At 42.5% G+C, this 19,980-nt stretch overlaps 1 protein-coding gene across 1 annotated transcript in view; it reads left to right on the plus strand.

The window, feature by feature from the left end:
* The window catches only part of lrp8 (low density lipoprotein receptor-related protein 8, apolipoprotein e receptor), a gene marked incomplete at its 5' end in the record, with an annotated part of 196,141 nt that overhangs the window by 156,487 nt on the left and 19,674 nt on the right, over window positions 1–19,980 (plus strand). The window contains 6 exons of the mRNA XM_083768158.1: window positions 1,920–2,039; window positions 2,384–2,509; window positions 9,196–9,367; window positions 15,091–15,318; window positions 17,511–17,629; window positions 19,425–19,564. Of these exons, the coding sequence (XP_083624284.1) occupies window positions 1,920–2,039; window positions 2,384–2,509; window positions 9,196–9,367; window positions 15,091–15,318; window positions 17,511–17,629; window positions 19,425–19,564 (905 nt within the window). The remainder of the gene's footprint in view (window positions 1–1,919; window positions 2,040–2,383; window positions 2,510–9,195; window positions 9,368–15,090; window positions 15,319–17,510; window positions 17,630–19,424; window positions 19,565–19,980) is intronic.

Here is a 19,980-nt window from a genome sequence, read left to right on the forward strand (position 1 = left end):
TAAAGAAGAAGCAAAGTTGGCGTTCACCGGCGTTCCACCGTGCCGCCATTGCTGCGTGCACACACACACACTCCTTACGTCTTTAGACTGCATACAGTACATGCATAAACTCAACGGAAATATTACAGCCGACCCCCATTTCGACAACTACTTGAAATGCAGGCGGTCGGCCCTCGAGGACAACTGTCTCGTTGTGATCAAAGCGAGGCGTGGACTCGGTCCTGCAGTGTATTACCTGCCAGTTAAACATGACTGGACTACTAAACCCACAAAGCACACCAGAGATAATTACTGCTTGCTTAGTGGTTCAGTCACGGATATCGCAAAAAATGCCCTCCAGCCGCAATCAGTCATTGATGAGAAGGAGAAGGGTGCTCAACACACTGTTAGTAATGTGACATCACTTGGCAGGAGAACCATCTGTCAAATGAAATTACTGACACAGTGGCTAACTGACGAAGTCCACTGCTCGTTACTGCAATATCACCACACAGACTATTAAGTCTTGTGGAATTGCCTTATCTAGTACCGTGTAATTGTCACACTTATGTCCCAGCATTACAGTTACATGGAATGATCTTCAACCTCAGCCATTCACAGGGCTATTAAGCCTGACTTACACGTTGTTGCACGCCAGTGGCATGTGTCAAAAACAGCTGATCGCATTGCTGCGCATCATGAGTTTGCTAGTAGATCAGGTATTTTCCGTGCGACACCACCGTGCAATGTTTTATAAATAAGGCATTAGTTCTCACAGGAAAATGGGTAGCATTTCTGTTGAGTTGAGTCAACTCTAATCACACGGCCCTGTAGCCATCCAGTAAAGGTTAACAGTGCACCATGATATGGATGCTCTTTAGAAAGACATCTATCTCCAACTATGCCATTATGCTACAATTGATAGCTGACATTTGTCCTCAATTGCCACCATCAAGTAGAATGTCATTCTTGAACATACAGGTAGTGCCACGCCAAAGCATTGACTGTAAATCAACGTAAGGATTTCCTCTCACTCTGAAATGTTGTTTTAGAGGTAATTTAGAGAGGCAGTGTTTCAATCGGATAGATGTATAGAGGATGAATCGTCTCCAAACAGACACCTCAGTGCATTGTACTGCACTAAGTGCAAATCAAAAACCTTTCTGGTCATCTCTCTCTCTCTCTCTCTCTCTCTCTCTCTCTCTCTAAGAAGAAGAAGACATCTTCTTAACATCCATCTCTTTCCCCAGTGCCACTCTCTCACTCCGTATGTCAGTCTCTTTCGTAGTAGTACCTGTGGCCTAACCTTTTTAAATCTTTAATGTAAACCGGTAATGAAGTGCCAACTTAAGCTTCCTGCACTGCCGTCTCCACCCCGACCCCCCCAGGGTAGCTGAGAGACAGTTAGATACATGGAGGAATGGAAACAGACTGAGGATAAACAGAAAAGAAGTGGGAAATGGTGCTTTATGCTTACGCAATAAAAAAATAGGACCGAATGGAGAGGAGAGAGGAAAGAAGTGGGAGGACAGAACACATTATGAGTGGCACCTGACACAGTCTCCTCATGGGATAATGGATGGACTTGAAGTAGGAATAGCAAGACTATCCCCAAGGTTCACGCACGCACACAGTGAAATCAACAATGTTCAAAGACACGGATGCTTTGTCTCTCTTTCTATTTGCCTGATTTATACTTTGTGTGTCAGTATTTATTAGATCTACAAGCGGTGTGGTGTGTTATGAGCTTGTAGAGCTGATATTTTCAGTGTGCGACACAGATGTGCAACCTTCGTGTCCAGACTACATTGTTCCGTCCAGTAGCCTGGTGGTGTTCCTGCATCAGTACTCAATCCTTCTTCCATTCTCCTTGATTCTTCTGTTATCTCCACCCCTCTCTCTCTCTCTCTCTCTCTCTCTCTCTCTGTCTCTATCTGCAGGCCTTAACGAATGTGCAGAAAACAACGGTGGCTGCTCACACATCTGCAGGGATCGGCGGATAGGTTTTGAGTGTGACTGTCCGTCCGGTTACAAACTTGTGGACAAAAAGACTTGTGGAGGTATAACATTTGTGATTACTGCTGCTGTGGCAGGGAAGACGGACGGACGGACGGACGGACGGACGGACGGACGGACAAAGTTCTTATATTACGTGATCTAAGCTTTCCCTATGGTATTTTCAATAGAGAAAATATTTCCGTGACCCCAGGGGTAGTAGGAGTGACGTCAGGACTTAGTGACATAGCCAAAATAGGTTGAGAGTGGTTAAAAATTGGCTGTCAAACTGCTGATACCAATGTTGTCCAAAAGGTCAAATAATGGCCTATATACAGTATTGGCTCTAGCGCTCTAGTATTTCTGTTAATCATTGTGACCTTGTGCTATCTTTCCTTTCCCCATGCAGACATAGATGAGTGTGAGAACCCCGACACCTGCAGTCAGATCTGCATCAACTACAAAGGAGACTATAAGTGTGAATGCTATGAAGGCTATGAAATGGACCCCGTCTCGAAGGCCTGCAAGGCTGTGGGTGAGCAATTTATCACTTGCATACTGTACATATAGTGCACCCACTCAAGAAAAATCACACATGGTTGAAATACACCCATCACACACCCACGCACGCACTCGCGCGCGTACGCACGCACGCACGCGCATTCATATGTTCACCAATCTACATTATAGTAGCATGCCTGGCTACTGGGTTATATCGTACCCCCTTCCCGCCCTGTGGGAACCTGGGAGAGCTTTGCATTCAGATCTTGCAAAGCAATCTGTGCAAAGATAAATATTTGCCATCTTTTTCTGGAGCCCTGTGTAATGAAAAAGTTAGCAGTCGGCCCCCCTCCCCATATCTCCTCAGAAGCGTCAAGTCACTTTGGGACACAGTGAGGTTCTGCACACTCTAAGGCCCCATGGTAAATACTCTGCACCGTGGCAAGTTGCATGCCACAGCATGAATGAGAGATCAAGTGCCCTGTCTGAAGTGAGGTCTGAAGCGTTTTGGAAGAACCCAGTTGTATTTTATTATTCAGTTGCCTTCATCTGTGACAATGATATACAGTAGCATGCAGCAAACTAGCACGTAGACTAAAGTATCGTAATAAGATGTTGCACAGTCAATGCACTGTTGGATGGTACAAAAGTGCACGTTGATGCACTTCTCATCACATGCCTTATGACATGTCCCTAGTGGGAATGGAACCTATCCCAATTGAGCTATGTAGTGAAAAGGACTATCAATCACCAATTGATACACACCCAAAAATTTACTTGTTTCGATGTCGTGAAGTCATAATGGAGAAAACTGTTGTGGTAATGAGAGAGCTTAAAGCAGGGCCTACGCTCTCAACTTAAGTGGCATAAAATAATCATTGCCTCACGTGTGAATCTTTATTACCGCTAGACAGAGCGAATAGTCCTTGTCAGAAGCCGAGGCATTTATTAGAGTGGGATGGGATGGAAGAGGCTGAGAGGGCTGGGGTGGCGTGTTGGATTGGATGGACGCACTGTCAGAGTAACCCTCTGCCCATCTAAGTAATAGGGAGAAGCTCTGTGTACATGTTGTTGACTTCAGCTCTGTGTGCATCGGACATAGAGAGAGATAGAGCACGATAAAGAAAGAGAAGCGAGGTGGATTATTATTATTATTGTTGTTTATGCTGTGGCTTATTTACTCTGAGGCACAGGATGGCTTCAAGACTGTAAGAATAGAGGCGTTTGCTTTGTGAGGCTGAGGTAATGTGGATTAAATGAAGCTACGCTTGTCTGCTAACCCACATGTACAGAACATTCATACGTATATATACATCAGGCAAACACACTCAGTCACATGGCAAACACTCCACTTTTTAGACGCACACATGCACATTGCAGTCACACTGCAGCGTTGCTTCAACAGTCATGCACACATTTCCAGCTGGATTGGGCACCCTGACTGCCATGCTCTGTCATGCAATTCAATGCGATGTGTCAGCTGAAGTGACAGGGTCATTAAGTGTGTCTTGCGGGCCATGCTACAAAACTGCAGCCGTTTGTTTAGCCGGAAGCGCCCAGTCATGTGCAGAGAGCATTGAAAACACAACACCATCGCGTGGCACTTCTACACAGCCCCAAGCCACATGCCAGGCCGTATTTGGCTCCATTATTTCTGCCTTCCCAGCTCAAGTTCGCTACTTGTTAGCTGCCGCCGAAACAAGATAATTGCCCAAACTTCTGTGACATTTGGAGCGAGAGAAAAGTTTAGTGGAAATCTGAGTGCTTCAGACACTCTTCCTATACATTTCTGGTCCTAATACCTCTGTGGATTGTACTGTATCAGCAGATTAAGTTCAGACTGGCATTTGATCATTATGCCTGCAATACTAATTAAAAGCGTAGTCCCAGGTTGGAGTCTTATTCCGTTCATTGCTTTAAGCTGCTGTTTGTGCATTTGGTTTTGTTATTATTCTGAGTATGCCAGAGCACATAATAACCCACCCAGCCCCTTGGATAAAGGCTTACATTACACTAATTATGTTTATTGTTTACAGTATATTCAGGCCATTACTTCCCTGAAACCTGACTTATTTGTGCTGTGTGGCTGTGTAAAACAGAGGCAGTAACCAAGTAGCATAATGTATCATAAAATCATTATTTTAGTCACAATTTTAGCAATCTGAAATTATTTTATTTGGGGTCCACGTGTAGAGACAAGATCTCCTTCAGGCCTCCTCTTCCTGCTAACAACAATACTATATTTGCCGACAGATTCAGCTGTGGAGCTCTAAATCTGTCTTGAGCGATTACAGTTTTAGTGACACTCGCATGAAGGCGAGCAAGGATACTGCTGAGACAAAGTGTCAAAGTCCATAGTACAGCCAGACTACAGTAGTAGGCCTACATGCCCTAAAGTTTAGGGCATGTTAGACACAGAGCTTAAGGAGAGTATATGTTTAGGGCCTAAACATATACTCTCCTTAAGCTCTGTGTCTTAATTGGTCTCTCCTACTTTGACTCATGCTACAATTGAGAGCTGACATTTGTCCTCAATTGCCACCGCCATGTAGAATGAATGGAAGGAGGTAGGCCCACACACCATTATTTGTTTCTTTCTTTCTTTTGCAGTGTTTCAACCGGATCGATGTATGATATGCAAATTACTTTATTTATGAATTTAAAAACTCCTTTCTGGTCATCTCTCTCGATCTCTCTATCTCTCTCTCTCTCTCTCTCTCTCTCTTGCCCTCCACCTTTCTCCTTATCCTTATCTCTGTCTCTCTGTCTCTGTCTGTCGTTCTCCATGTATCTTGTCCATGACACCCAGCAAATTATGGGGAGTGTGTGGTATCGACTTTGACATTTGATGTTCATTTGTGTAGTTTACAGAAAGGTTTAGAGACAGTCGTAGCTGCCGTGCCATCTCTCATTATCACATAACATAGATTGCTTGGCATCACTAGCGTTAGCGATAGCGTAGACACATATTTACTTCCACACGGCACCTCATCATAAAAACAATGGCACAGACATCCATCCATTACACTGCGCATCGATAAGCATCAACATCAGCTCTCATATTATTCGTGAATTCATATTTTTTCTTCCCATCTCCCCATGTTCACGAGTATACAGTATACCAATGATTTTATTTATTCATTTATTTTTACATTTGTTTTACTAGTCTGCATAACAATACTGGCGGATGCTGCGGTGTGCATCCAATCGATGCTCCTATTCTATCTGACAACACAACTTATCCTTTCAAAGCTTTATCTTAATTGGCTGACGGGGGAGAGCAGGCCTGAGTCTGTGGTGCAGATTAAGATGTATCTGAGAGCCAGTGTTCTTGTTAAGCGACTTTAACAGAGCAGAGAAAGAGCTGGAGGGGGGATAATACTACACTTTATTATTCAATCTGTTTTTGTTCCTATATACTTCGCCGACCACGGTTGCCCAGGGGTTTGGTCCTCCCCTTTTTCCTCAAATCCCTTTGCCAAAATCAGCCGATCTACAAGTAGGCAACGCACCGCATAGCGTCACGTTGTGAGCTTGAAGATTCGCTATTTGTCTCTTTCACCCACCCTCCCTGTCTTTCTCTGCCCATGTTCCTCTGAGCAGCAGTTGAACATTCAGACCAGTAATGAGACCAGTAATGAGAGGAAAGTGTTTGTATTTTAGTAGAAAATATCACATTTTCCCCCTGTGCATGGTGTAGCATGCCTGAATACATTTACTGTATTAGGGTGTGTGTGTGTGTGTGTGTGTGTGTGTGTGTGTGTGTGTGTGTGTGTGTGTGTGTGTGTGTGTGTGTGTGTGTGTGTGTGTGTGTGTGTGTGTGTGTGTGTGTGTGTGTGTGTGTGTGTGTGTGTGTGTGTGTGTGTGTGTGTGTGTGTGTGTGTGTAGGCTTGGGTTAGGTGCTTGGAGGCAGCCTCGGCACACTCAAAACTATGCAAAATCGATTTTTTTTAATATAGCAAACTTACGTTAATAGACCTTCAGGCATAAAGGTCATTTATAAATTATAAATAAACAAGTACATAAATACAAAGTATGTGTGTCAGCCATGAGGCAATGAGGCCATGCCGTAATAGAGGTTCACAATACAAAGCTAAATGCAAAGCTTAATGCAGTGCAGTTAGAAGGATAATGGAGCTGGAGGGAATGTGTTTAGTTTCACACACATCATGATGTGCACCTGCTGTCTGCTGCACTGGAGGGAGAGTCAGTGTACTGCATGTGTCAGTGTCAGACATGTACTGTACATACACACTGGTATTTATATCTACGTACCTGTCTGTGTGTGTGTGTGTGTGTGTGTGTGTGTGTGTGTGTGTGCGTGCGTGTGTGCGTGCATGCATAGTTGCACACACATTTGTTTGAGCGTTCAGAGATGGAGCCATAGCCGACCTTCCATACTCTGTGTGACAATTATGCAAATGCACGAGTCATGTCCCCCTCGCTGTGATGAAAAATGTGCCACGTACTTGCACACATTTTCAACAGAGAACAACCCACAAACACAGTTTTGACTGGCGGTCGGTAGCACCAAAAATAGACCTACATGTCATCTCTAGCTAGTGTTTGGCATGTTTTATATATGTACCTGTGCAGTATACTTCATTACACACACCCATGTGCGCATGTACTGTACACCCACGCACACGCACACACACACATGCGCACACACACACACACACACACACACACACACACACACACAAAGGGGGAGAGAGCACGCACTGAATGCTTAATTCAAGTTCACCTCATCAATAATGCATGCTGTGAGAACATAAATGATAACAGAGCCAGGTGTCTGTAGGACCTGCCAGTTAACAAACATAAAATTATGAGCTCGCTACACAAATAATGTCAGCATACCAATGGCACAGTACAACAAGCTGCTCTTTTCTACACTGTTGGGCGGCCAGCCCAGCAGCCAACAGCCATAGACTATTCTTTTTACAACATTTGGAACGGCAGCAGCCTCCCAGAGGAGCACTAGAATGCAACAGCAGCTGTGAAATGACCTCCGCTCGCAGGCCATGACTCAACCAGGAAAGGCCTCTAGTACATGGTTCTTAAAGTGGGGTCTGGGCTCCCTCAGAGTTATTGGGCTGTATTTTGCGTGTCTTAAGTACCAGGTCTTGTCTTATTCCCATTCCATTTACCATTTACGGCTGTCCAGAACCGCCCCAAAAAGGCCTCTGCCCGAGCTCTGGACCGGGCCCCTGCCCAGGGTCCAAATATGGAGCTGGCCTGTACTTGTAGCAACTGCCACACAAGTTAAAGATGATTTATTTTAATAGCAACATTTAAAAGTACATGTTCTATTATTTAATATTTCTAATTAACGCCATCTGTCAAGGGTAAGGTCCTATAAATTCTGTGCTGTCTATTGTGTGATTTTGTTATTATTTGGGGGGTTTTAAACACTATATGTTTATGATTTGATATATTTTGAGTGACATGGGTCTGAGTTGGACTGACGCCCATAAAGTAGGCGGAGGTTACCGGCCTGGGAGAGACCTGACGGGGAGAGACAAACAAACTAACAGGGAGTCTACGAGGGACCTGTATATATGTTTGTTCTTTAATGCCTCGTTACTGGAAGCTATAGCTACACGAACGATTGAGCTCACGGTTCGAGGAGGCTCGAGACATATCTTCAACCGGTGAGATCATTCATCTTTTATTTATTTATTTCGACATCCCGCGAGGATCCGAGGGTTTTCTTCCTCTTTGTTTGGAGTAGCCTATACCTGGATTACGTTTGCTACGGGGATGGATTAAGTTATTTTTATCACCTTTTCTTTACTTTGGAGGGAGTTTAACGGTCGGGAAGGAACTCTTGGAGAAACAGACTTTGTTGGGAAACATCCACGGAACTATACTAAACAATAAGGGAGCGCGTGCGTGTGTGCACGAGACACGGACATTGGTTTCATTCATTCATTCATTTCATTCAACTCTGTTTGTATATATTGATTCCTTGTTTTGAACCGTAGATAAAAGGTTGACGTGAGCTTTGCGTCTGACTGTTTTCTGTTTGCTTATTTAGGCTATTTTCTTTGCATTCCCTTTATCAATTGTATCTTAAGAAGAGATCATTCACAACCTGTGATTTAAATAATTCGTAGCAGTGATAGAAATATCTGACCGTTACATACTGACCTCACAACACTCCATATTTGGGCATGCCTGACACTGAACTCCATAAGCTGGCCTGTTCTGACATCCCAACAGTCCATATTTGGGCATGGCTTAACACTTAACATATGCATATGTATGTCCTGGAGTGCATGGGACATTTCCATGTGTGGTATTATTTTGATATTAGACACTTGAGGCATGAATAGTTTTTCATTTTGTTGGGTTAGGTTGGGTCACACACGTTGTTGTTGATACTCCATAGTATCTAACAGTGCTATGGGTTGGTGCCAATTGTCATTAAACCATTTTATACACATACAGCTCCCATGTTCTTTTGTGATGTGAGCTGATCTTTTTAATACAGGTTGACTGTGTGTGTGTGTGTGTGTGTGTGTGTGTGTGTGTGTGTGTGTGTGTGTGTGTGTTAGTGTGAGCTTTACTTTTATAACACACAAGAACACTCTTGGACTTTTACAGTGTGCACTCTCCACAGCAAAGTACCAACAAGAAAAAAAGGTTGATTACAATCTAAAGTGTATTACAGTAAGGGTAACATGGCATGACAGTGCTTCCCTTGTTCCTCAGGAAAGAGCCCATACCTGATGTTCACCAACCGACATGAGATCCGCCGTATAGACCTGCTCAAGAGTGAATACACACAGGTGGTCCCCACACTGAAGAACGCCGTCGCCCTGGATGTAGACGTTTCCACCAACAAAATGTTCTGGTGCGATCTGTATCATCGCAAAATCTACAGGTATTCGCATAAACACGCACGCACACACTAAACTATACAAAGTTACAGTATTAATTCAGTACGTACTTTGTGTGCATTTGTTTCACAATACAGAGGCACATGTTGTACCCTTAGAAAATATACATGTGTCATGAGACGTTGACTTGCACTTCTCTGTGCCTTGGGCACAACATGTGTGGAAACTACACTTCATAATGAGGTTTCTTTAAAACTACACTTCATGAGGTTTCTTTAAAACTACACTTCATAATGAGGTTTCTTTAAAACTACACTTCATAATGAGGTTTCTTTAAAACTACACTTCATAATGAGGTTTCTTTAAAACTACACTTCATGAGGTTTCTTTAAAACTACACTTCATAATGAGGTTTCTTTAAAACTACACTTCATAATGAGGTTTCTTTGAAAGCGAATGTGATCCACAACGGACTTAAAGCAATATTTGTTTGTGGAAACGGTGAATTTCGTTCCATTCTCTACGGTTCTCATGTTTCTCCTCTATGCTGTCTGCCCCAACCTGTCATACTTTGTGTGTGTGTGTGTGTGTGTGTGTGTCACACCTGGAGGGCTGCGTCTTCTGTCTGACAGTGAAAGGTGTTCTGTTTGTCCTTGACGTCCACACACTCACGCACGCAAGCAAGCACGCACGCACACACACACACACACACACACACACACACACACACACACACACACACACACACACACACACACACACACACACACACACACACTTCTCATTGCATGGATGTTTGTCTCATGGGTGTCCATAAGCAAGTTTAGTGTGTGTGTGTGTGTGTGTGTGTGTGTGTGTGTGTGTGTGTGTGTGTGTGTGTGTGTGTGTGTGTGTGTGTGTGTGTGTGTGTGTGTGCGTGTGCAGGCAATGGGAGGTGCCTTATATCATCTCAGTTGAGCCATATGCTCTTGCTAATTTCACTGCCTAAATAATCACCATCATTACTCATCTACACACACATAGTCAACATGCTCACACAGAGATGTGCGTGTCTCTGTGTGAGCATGTCATGTGACCACAAGGACAAATAAACACAGTTTTCATGTTAAACTTGACTTTAACCACTTAAGCCTTCTAACTATAAGTTATAACTGACCGATACTTGGCCCCCTAAATGTTTCCCCTCTACCACTTTGCAGAAAATAGACTGACTACAAGCTTACAGTACATTTCCATGTCAGATGTCCACTATTGATATCGAAGTCCTTCTGTTCTATTGGGGTTTGATCTCCAAGCAAGACACAATTAGGAGGGAAGCCAGGTGGCAACACAAATGTTTGTGGAATAGCAATGAATTGGGAGAGAAAGTAAGGAAGAATAATTGGCTTTTCTAAATAATTAATGAATTAATTAATAGTTTGGTGCAGGGTGTCCAAACAGAGATTCCAAAACATAAATTTCCATGGTTTATACCGCACTGCATGCATGGTATGTCAATAAATCATTTTCTCTCATAATTTCTTGTCATGTCCAAATGTCATCACACCTGTCTGTCTGTTGTTTCTGCCGTTTATTGAACATGAAGCACTTTGTGATTATTGTTTTTGGAATATCCCACACTAAGACAGTTCATTATTTTCTTCTCTGTGGCTGACTCCACAGGATCTACGGTAATAATACCTTAAAGCTCAATCTGCTATTGACACCATTGCTTTCACTTTGTGCAGTAACTCTCAAGTGTGTAGTTTAGTCATGGACTTAGGTGTTCACTGTAGAAGTGCATTACATAGCATAAAATCCACTTTATTGCCATTATGTTTTATGCTTTAGCACTCTGGCTGAACACACCTTCATCATTTAATCACATCCTTTTAGCCATCTGCCGTTTCACATTTGCTGAATTGCTTTGCTTTTTATATTTAAGGTTCCATCTCTAACTCATCTCTGTCCTATATAGATCTCCTGTTCTACTAACACCAAAAAACTAGAAAAATAAATATTTTATTATGTTTTCAGCATTGTATTTTCAGTCCTTTTGATTCATTCCACTGCTTGCACCCTCTTTTGGATACTCCGAAATGTGATAAAATGGGCTAAAGGCCTTAAATGTCAGTGCTAATGACACTTTATTGCTTCTCCTCCACACAAACATTAGCCACCCCTCCCCCAATTGACTGACTTCTATGTAAACCAAAATTCATTAGATAGCCAGCACCCCCAATAGCACCCCACAGTCAAAAGATTCTGGAGCCCATCGCTGGTTCTTTTTCTTTTTCACTGATTCTTGTCACTTCACTCTCTGTGTCAGTGTTATGCTGCTGGCTAATCGATAGTGACTGGTATGGTATGAGTCGATGACGTGCCAACTTCCATGATGAAGATGTCTGTAGCAAACAATAACACGCCAATTAACTGCAACGGTACAATCTGCTTCCTCATATGGCCCTCATCTGTCTCTGTCTAATCACCCTGCACCAAACAGCCTTGTCTTGTAAAAGAAAAAGAAAAAAGAAAGAAAACTCCAACAGATTGGCAAGATAATAACTTTATACATATCTCCACTTGTTTGGCATCAAGAGTTTCATCCCTAACACAATGTGTGAATCCGGGATGTTTTTTTGTGAATGTTATTCTAACCAATGGGCATAGTAGAGTATTAATATAGCTAGTACATCTGCAGTTGTTGGAGGTGGTCTCCCTACTATTCCATTGAGAAATGTCATGCGTCGGGTAGCACTGGTTAACAAGGTCAATAATTATTGACCTTGATTATTATTAATGTCTTAAGTCTTTTGTATTGGACTTAAGACATTATTGAGCAATGGAAGCAATGGATATAAAACGTATGGATTGTAGTTTTAAAATGACAGATCAAGTATCAGGATAGGATTTAAAGTTTCTATTCTGCTATATATCCTTCTAAGGCCACGTTTACACAGAAACGATCAAGACAGAAAACAACAGTACCGTTGCACGTTGTTTCTTCATGTACTTTTTTCATTAACTTTTTATATTTTGGGGGGAAATCTAATAAAATAAGTATTAAAAACGAATTTAAAAGGTATGTGTAAAAACACGATCTCCTCTCGTATTAGCATGACACTGCGGAACCACGGACGGGTGTCTTCCATGAATCTAACATGGTTAAAATGGAGCTTGAAGTTACAATGGGTTTGTATGAAGTAGGAAGATAAAGAAGATAAAACCCAATGTCAAATATCTAAATACTGAATCGAGCTGTTCACAAAAGCCTGAGTAGACGATACATTGACCTAAGAAAATTGTTTTAGTGAAATATCCCTTTAATTAAAAAATGGCAGCCGTGTTGAATGGTAAAGGGTTTAAGAAGTGGGTAACCTGGAACCTGTAATTAAAGTGGAAAGCATTTGGCAATACATTACCGTATGTGCTATAACATATGCCATGCCCTTTGTTCAAATTAACCCCTGAGTGAGAGGCAAGCAAGTGTTTTATAGACCTCCTGGATGTGGGAACGGAGCCCAGGGTAATCTAGCACAATATGACAGTAAGCTAACGTCTAACACAGCCAATTAATGACACAGTCTGCTTCCTGACTGCTGCAGATCGGGAATCTCTCCCTCTTACATTATGTCTCTCTATCATCGCCTCATTTCCTTATGTCCTGTTACACGGTAAAATCCTCAGTGTTGATTTAACTCAGAGAGTGTACAAAGATGTAAATGTAAAAAGAGATGTTCTATGTAGACACTCTTTTGTTGCATTTGTACACTCAACATTAAATTAACTTTGTAAATGCAATCGATTGTGATCATGGTGGGACAGGGCATTACAGTATATTGTTTCAGGGTTAGGATAGGGTTAGTGTTTGTGTTAGTTATTGTTCCAGTGCAGGGACCTGTTGTAGAATGACCTTATATTGTTATTACATTATTTTAAGATACATATTTTTTTGCTTTTTTTATGCCTTTATTGATAGGTACACAATAGATGGGGGGGGGGGGGGGGTGACACGCAGCAAAGGCCGTCAGGATCGTAACTCGAACCCACGGCACGCTATTATGATAGTAGTGTGACATCATAGAATCAAGAGTGAACAACGTAATACTAATATAAGCCTCCTACATACTGCAGTAGAGAGGAGACAGAAGATGGGGGGTGAGATAGGGGCAGGTGTTAGATTGTGTCAGGGAAAAGAGAGTGCAGATCACCGGAGGCAGAGCAGGTCCTAATCATTGAATTTATTCAGTCACTGAGGTTGAAAGGAGGAAGGCAGTCCACTACAGGCAAACGATTTCCAAACATGTTTCTGAGTCAGGACCCACCAAGAATGTACAGACTACATGACAGTAGAGCTCTAATTAAGCACTAATTAAGGAAACACAAGGTAAGTTGAGGAGAGTGCGTTGAGGTGGGAGTGGCTGGAGGGGAGACAGATGTGGCAAGAAAGGAGCGACGGAGACAGATGGTGACCATAAAGTCAAATTTTTACTTTATGTGACATGTGTCGAACGATGCGTCACGTTACAAGATTGACATCTGAATTGCGCCAGACCATCGCAGATGTTGTCGTTTACCTCTGGAAAATGTGTAATGTCTGGTACTACCAGTTACCACGGAGATGCACAAGAACTAAAACGGTGCAATGTGTTCGACACTTAATGCTCAAAGTATAAATTGACTTCAAGAGACAGAGAGAGAGAGAGAGACAGATGTGTCAGGAAAGGTGAGACGGAGACAGATCGTAACAGTAAGGAACAGAAAAAGAGAGACAGATGTGGCGTGGCAGGAAAGGAGAAACAGATGGTGACAGTAAGAGACACAAAAGGGAGACAAATGTGGCATGGAGGAAGAGACAGGTAGTGACGGAAGGAGACAGAAAAAGAGAATGGAGTTCAAGGATGAAGGCATGGATAAAGACAGGGAGGGTAAAGCGATGGGGATGCTACTGTAGTTAGGAAAAGAGAGAACTAGATTGAAAGAGATGGGGAGATGGGGAGACAAAGAGAAAAGAACGTGCAGGTTTCTTTGTGAGCCGCTGATGAAAGGAGACAGGCTTGTTCTCCCTCGGAGGAGCTGCTCGGAGGGGTAACCCAGGTCCTTATGGAGGTGACAGGTTAGGGTGGCCTTGACACGGCATCAGCAACCCTGAAGAGTCCCCATTACCCACACTGAGGCCGTGTGTCAAAGGTGGACACTTTCACATTCCATAATGGGTGTACATTAAGTGAAAATAGCCGTTGTATATTGGCTATTTTCGGGAAAGAGATTTGTCGTAGTGAAAAAATGAAAGGGACCAAGAATAGACCCCTGGGGGACCCAGTCATTGTATAAGTATACTGTATATACTGTATGGTGGTTGAACAGAGAGGGGAAATTGGTGTGGACATGACGGCAAAGTCTGAATAGTGTAATACAGTACAACGTTTGCCTTGTGTTGAACAAATACATTTTACATCTTTCTTGGTTTGTTAACCATTGTGTATCCGTTTGTGACCAGTGTCAGATTCATTTTATTCCCAGCAGTGATTAAGCCCCATAACTGAACCTCTTCTGAACCTACAGTATACTGTAGTACCCAACCTCTTTCTTCTTCTTTTGTTTTCTATCTATGCTAGCTGCCTTGTAGCACTTCTACTCTCTAACCCTAAACAAGGATAGAATTGACAGGAATGGACTGATCAACTGTCTTGTCAAATGATATTGCGTTCTCTGATATGATTATATATCATACATGTTTGTTTCATTATTTAGTAATTATTGTAATTCATCCGTTCATCCCCTGCAGTGCGTACATCAACAAGGCGAGCGACACTTCAGAGCAGGTGACACTGATTGAATCAGCGCTCCACTCCCCCGAGGGCCTGGCCGTCGACTGGGTCCACAAAAACATCTATTGGACCGATTCTGGCGACAAGAGCATCTCCATCGCCACAGTAGACGGCAGGAAGAGGAAAGTGCTGATCGCCACTGAGCTGAGCGAGCCGCGAGCCATCGCTGTGGACCCACGGCAAGGGTGAGGAGAGGACAGAGGGTAGAGGGCCAAAAGAGGGAGGGATGTACTTAACTGTAGGGATGAGATCAAGATGGAGCAACAATGTTGAGCACACTGGAGGTTGTCTCTCTGGTGCATGTGAAACATGCTAACTACAGTACATAGCCTTATATAAGATCAGATGTATTGGTATTATGTATCCACACACACACATACGTCTAGTACTATATGTACTTCCAAAAGGATGAAACAAATTCTGTTTTGGGAACATTATTGTACCTTGGTTTACAGTACTTTCTCCGTTTCTGGTGTCTCTTATTATTCCCCCAGGACTGTATTTTGAAGGTTGACGAGAATGAAATACATAGAAAACTAGAACTGCACTCTGTCGAGTGCATACTTGCTTGTTGCACACTAGTAGGCCATAAATGGCCAACTAGTGCGCAAGCAGAGCGCGCAAGTACTTTCGACCGCTGTAAACTGTGAAATCTCAGTATCTCTGTGAAGGAACGTTTGAAATGTCTAATTATTAGGTGTAACTATTTGCTACCTACCTACTTTATGCATGTAAATACCTATTATTATTAAGTATGGTTCAAGTTTCTATCTATATAAGAAATACAGTTTTATCAATTTAGAAATATTCTGGATCCCTTTTTAGTTTTTCAAAGAAAAATAAATCATTGATATGTGATGAAAAAAAGGTATATAAACTGAATTAAAATATGTTATACAGTATAATTATTCTATTATTTATTCTAAATTGTCAATTGTTTTAAATGTATTTCATCTTGGACTATAGTGATATTAATACTAGGTGTTGTATATGTCAATCAGTGCCTCCCAATACTAAAACATATCGTCATTACGTCACCATCGAAAACCAATTACACTCTGGCATTGGGTCCTTTAATCCACATATTTCTTACGTCATCATTGAGAGCTAGTTATACATATACTATATGTAATTTGTAAGTTGATTAGCGGTATACTGTGGTTACTTTGCGCCAAAAACCGTCCCAGCCAACCCGCCACTTTTGATGCGTATGCAAATAAAACAGCAAATTGTGCCTGATTTGCTGGGACCAGATTACATACATGACCCATATTTCTTACGTCATCATTGAGAGCTAGTCATACATATACTATATATATGTAATACTAATTTGTAAGTTGATTAGCGGTATACTGTGGTTACTTTGCGCCAAAAACCGTCCTAGCCAACCCGCCACTTTTGATGCGTATGCAAATAAAACAGCAAATTGTGCCTGATTTGCTGGGACCAGGTTACATACATGACCATATTTCTTACGTCATCATTGAGAGCTAGTCATACATATACTATACTGTATATATAATTTGTAAGTTGATTAGCGGTATACTGTGGTTACTTTGCGCCCAAAACCGTCCCAGCCAACCCGCCACTTTTGATGCGTATGCAAATAAAACAGCAAATTTGTGCCTGATTTGCTGGGATCAGATTACATACATGACCATATTTCTTACGTCATCATTGAGAGCTAGTCATACATATACACACCATGTACTCTGGTCCCAGCAAATCAGGCACAATTTGCTATTTGCGCAAGTAAATATATATATATAGCCTAGGCAGAGCAGGTTCCACTGAGATGCACACACGCATATACATACACGCTCGTGCACGCATGCATGCGCGCACACACACACACACACACACACACACACACACACACAGTATGTCCATGAAGTTAACTTCGTGGAAACATTCTGTTTGCCTGCAAGGTCTGTTTAATTGTGATGTGAACGCTTGGAGAGAGATGAAGTCAGAGAAAAATAGAAAGAGAGAGATACTACTCTGTATATTCAGGCAGAGAGAGATAATTGGGATATGGTCTCAAAGCAAAGAGAACAAAAAGCAAAACAAAGAAAAAGTAGACTCTCATACATGATCCTCCAAAGAGATATGCTATATAGGCCTAATTGAACTGAACGGCATTTGATTAGCAACAATTCTTATTTATGTAACTTGTTTAAGATATGAAACTGTCCTATCATAAGTACACACTTGATGATGAGTGTCTGTGACATAGCCTACCCATAGCCTTTACATCTGCTGCAGCTGATAACAAGCTTTGTGCAGTTTCCAGACAGACGCTAGTACTTTAGCTTTCATATTCATGCAAATATTGCTGTTTGTGTTCTAACTGGGATATATGTACCTCCCCCTATAGGTTCATGTACTGGTCAGACTGGGGAGGTCAGGCCAAGATAGAGAAGGCAGGGATGAATGGAGTGGACCGACAAATTCTGGTGTCAGAACGCATCGAGTGGCCCAACGGAATCACCCTTGGTAAGACGCTTAAGGCTAATTCACACTTCATCACACAACCCTTTAGTTTGAGAAAAGTGACATAGGAAAATTATTCTTTATTCTCTCAAATTGCTGGGAGGAAAACAGGGCCTTAACCTCAACTGGTATTGGTAAATAAATAATCTCCACTCTCCACTCAAGTAGTCAACATAATGACAACAAAAACAAATACGATATCATATCAACTTCAACAAAACTATGGGATGAGATGAGATGAGATTACTATGAGATTGATGCCATAAATACCTCATTCCATCTAGAGTGGTACACTGATCCTCTTTCTCATTCTTCTTTTGCCCTTACAAAATGTAGTATCTGACCCCTGAAGTCTTGCAAGACAGATTTAAAGTTTAAACTCGTCACCACGGCTCACAGGGATCATAATGTGGTTTGTGCAGTAACCTGGCCGAGCCACCATGCACCCCAGAGATTTGTTCCTCTGCTATGAGACTGGCTTATTGTTTGTGTGTCTCTCTCATCAATCAAATCAGCTTGTCGACGACAGGCCCCTGAATGAATAAGCCACTCAGTCCAGGCCACGTCAATACCTCCCATCATCTGTTCCAAATCCCTCCACGGCACCAGACAATTTCTCCCAGCCACCCTTGCCTGAGGCATGCAGAGTTGCCTTGCTTGGGGTGGAACTGAGGTGTCGCTACATCTGTATGAAAACAAATTATTTTTGGGAGTTAAGTTGAGTGTGAGCTCAGGATCACACCTGTGGCACGCCTCGATATGGGAGGCCTATTTTCCTCTGGTCTTTGATTTTACACGGAGCACCGAGCAGAATAAGTGATTGCTTGAGCCGGGAGAGGTGAAGTGGTGAATGAATATTACTCTGCAGTTTCTGTGTCCTGCTTTGGCCCGCAGCGCTCTCCAATTGAGTATTCTTTTGTTGGTCTGCCCTATACCGCGTTCCACAGCGTGTTAAACGTCCCGCCTTTATAAGGTCGTAAGATACACGAGGTATTCTCTGATAATTTCCAGTCATATACGATTATATTCAAACAAGTTCAGCCAGGCTAATCGATTTGCTCAAGGGCACATTGACACCGCCCCTCTCGTCCTCTCCCTGTAGAGAAGTCAACCCGCGTCGTGCTTCAATCACAGCTGTGATTTTTTGACATGAGGGTCTCAGCTGTCGTGTCAGAGAAGATTGATGTTGTAGCTAGCAGCCCATTACAATCATATACCTCTCACCCTAGGCCCTTTCTCTTCAAATGACCTTTCTTTTCTCCTCTCTCTTCGCTCACTACAACCCCCCAACTCTCTCTCTCTCACACACACACACACACACACACACACACACACTCACACACACACTCTCTCTCTCTCTCTCTCTCTCTCTCTCTCTCTCTCTCTCTGTACTCACAATCCCTCAGCCCGTTTTTTCCACATATTGTTTTTTCATCTTTTCCGTCCCACTCACCCCATTCCCTCTCCATCATGTATCATTAATTTCTCTATTTCCGTTTCTCTCCTTCTATCACGCCTTCCTCCCGAACTCGCTTTCTCATCCATGGTACTGCCCCTCCCCTTTTGTCCTCACTCTGTATCTAACTCTAGCATCCCTATGCTGGGGGGATCACTTTGAAACAGCAATTGTTTTGAGAATATATAGACTCAGAGCCATTGTAAATTTTGTCAACTAAGTATAGGGTTTAATTGTCTAAATGTATTGCAACTCTTTTTACTCTCTCTCTCTCTCTCTCTCTCTCTCTCTCTCTCTCTCTCTTTCTCTTCCTCCCTCTCCCTTCTTGTCTTTCTCTTTCAGACCTACCTAACAGGCGTTTGTACTGGGTAGACTCCAAGCTACACCTGCTGTCCAGTGTGGACCTGAATGGAGACAACCGCAAAGTGTTACTGTCTTCCCATGACCACTTGGGACACCCGTACGCCATCACTATCTTCGAGGTAGGATAGGAGGGAAGGGAAGGATCGCATCGCTTTTGATTAGTGGTGATAGACGTAGCCTAGTAACCGACTGTGATGTATGCAAGATCCCCTTGGACTGAGGCAAGTGTCAAGATATTGCATAGATTATCACCATACCCTCTGGAAATAATATATGGCCAGTGATTGTTTATCACATACCTATAGCCTTAGATATTCACCAAACACAATGCTAATCTGCTAATCACTTGAACCCTAGCGTCACTATTTTGGTAAGAAAATAATAAATCTACATGCTCACAATGCGTGACACATTGTGAGCTTGTAGATGGGCTATTTTCAGCAAAGAGACGATGTACAGTAGATAGGGAAAAAAGCAGCGAACGTAATATTGAGCACTGGGGGACCCTGGTCAACTAAATAACTGGCCTGGCGAA

Source organism: Protomyctophum parallelum (genome assembly GCF_964188405.1).
Source record: "Protomyctophum parallelum genome assembly, chromosome: 6".
Taxonomy (NCBI): Eukaryota; Metazoa; Chordata; class Actinopteri; order Myctophiformes; family Myctophidae; genus Protomyctophum; species Protomyctophum parallelum.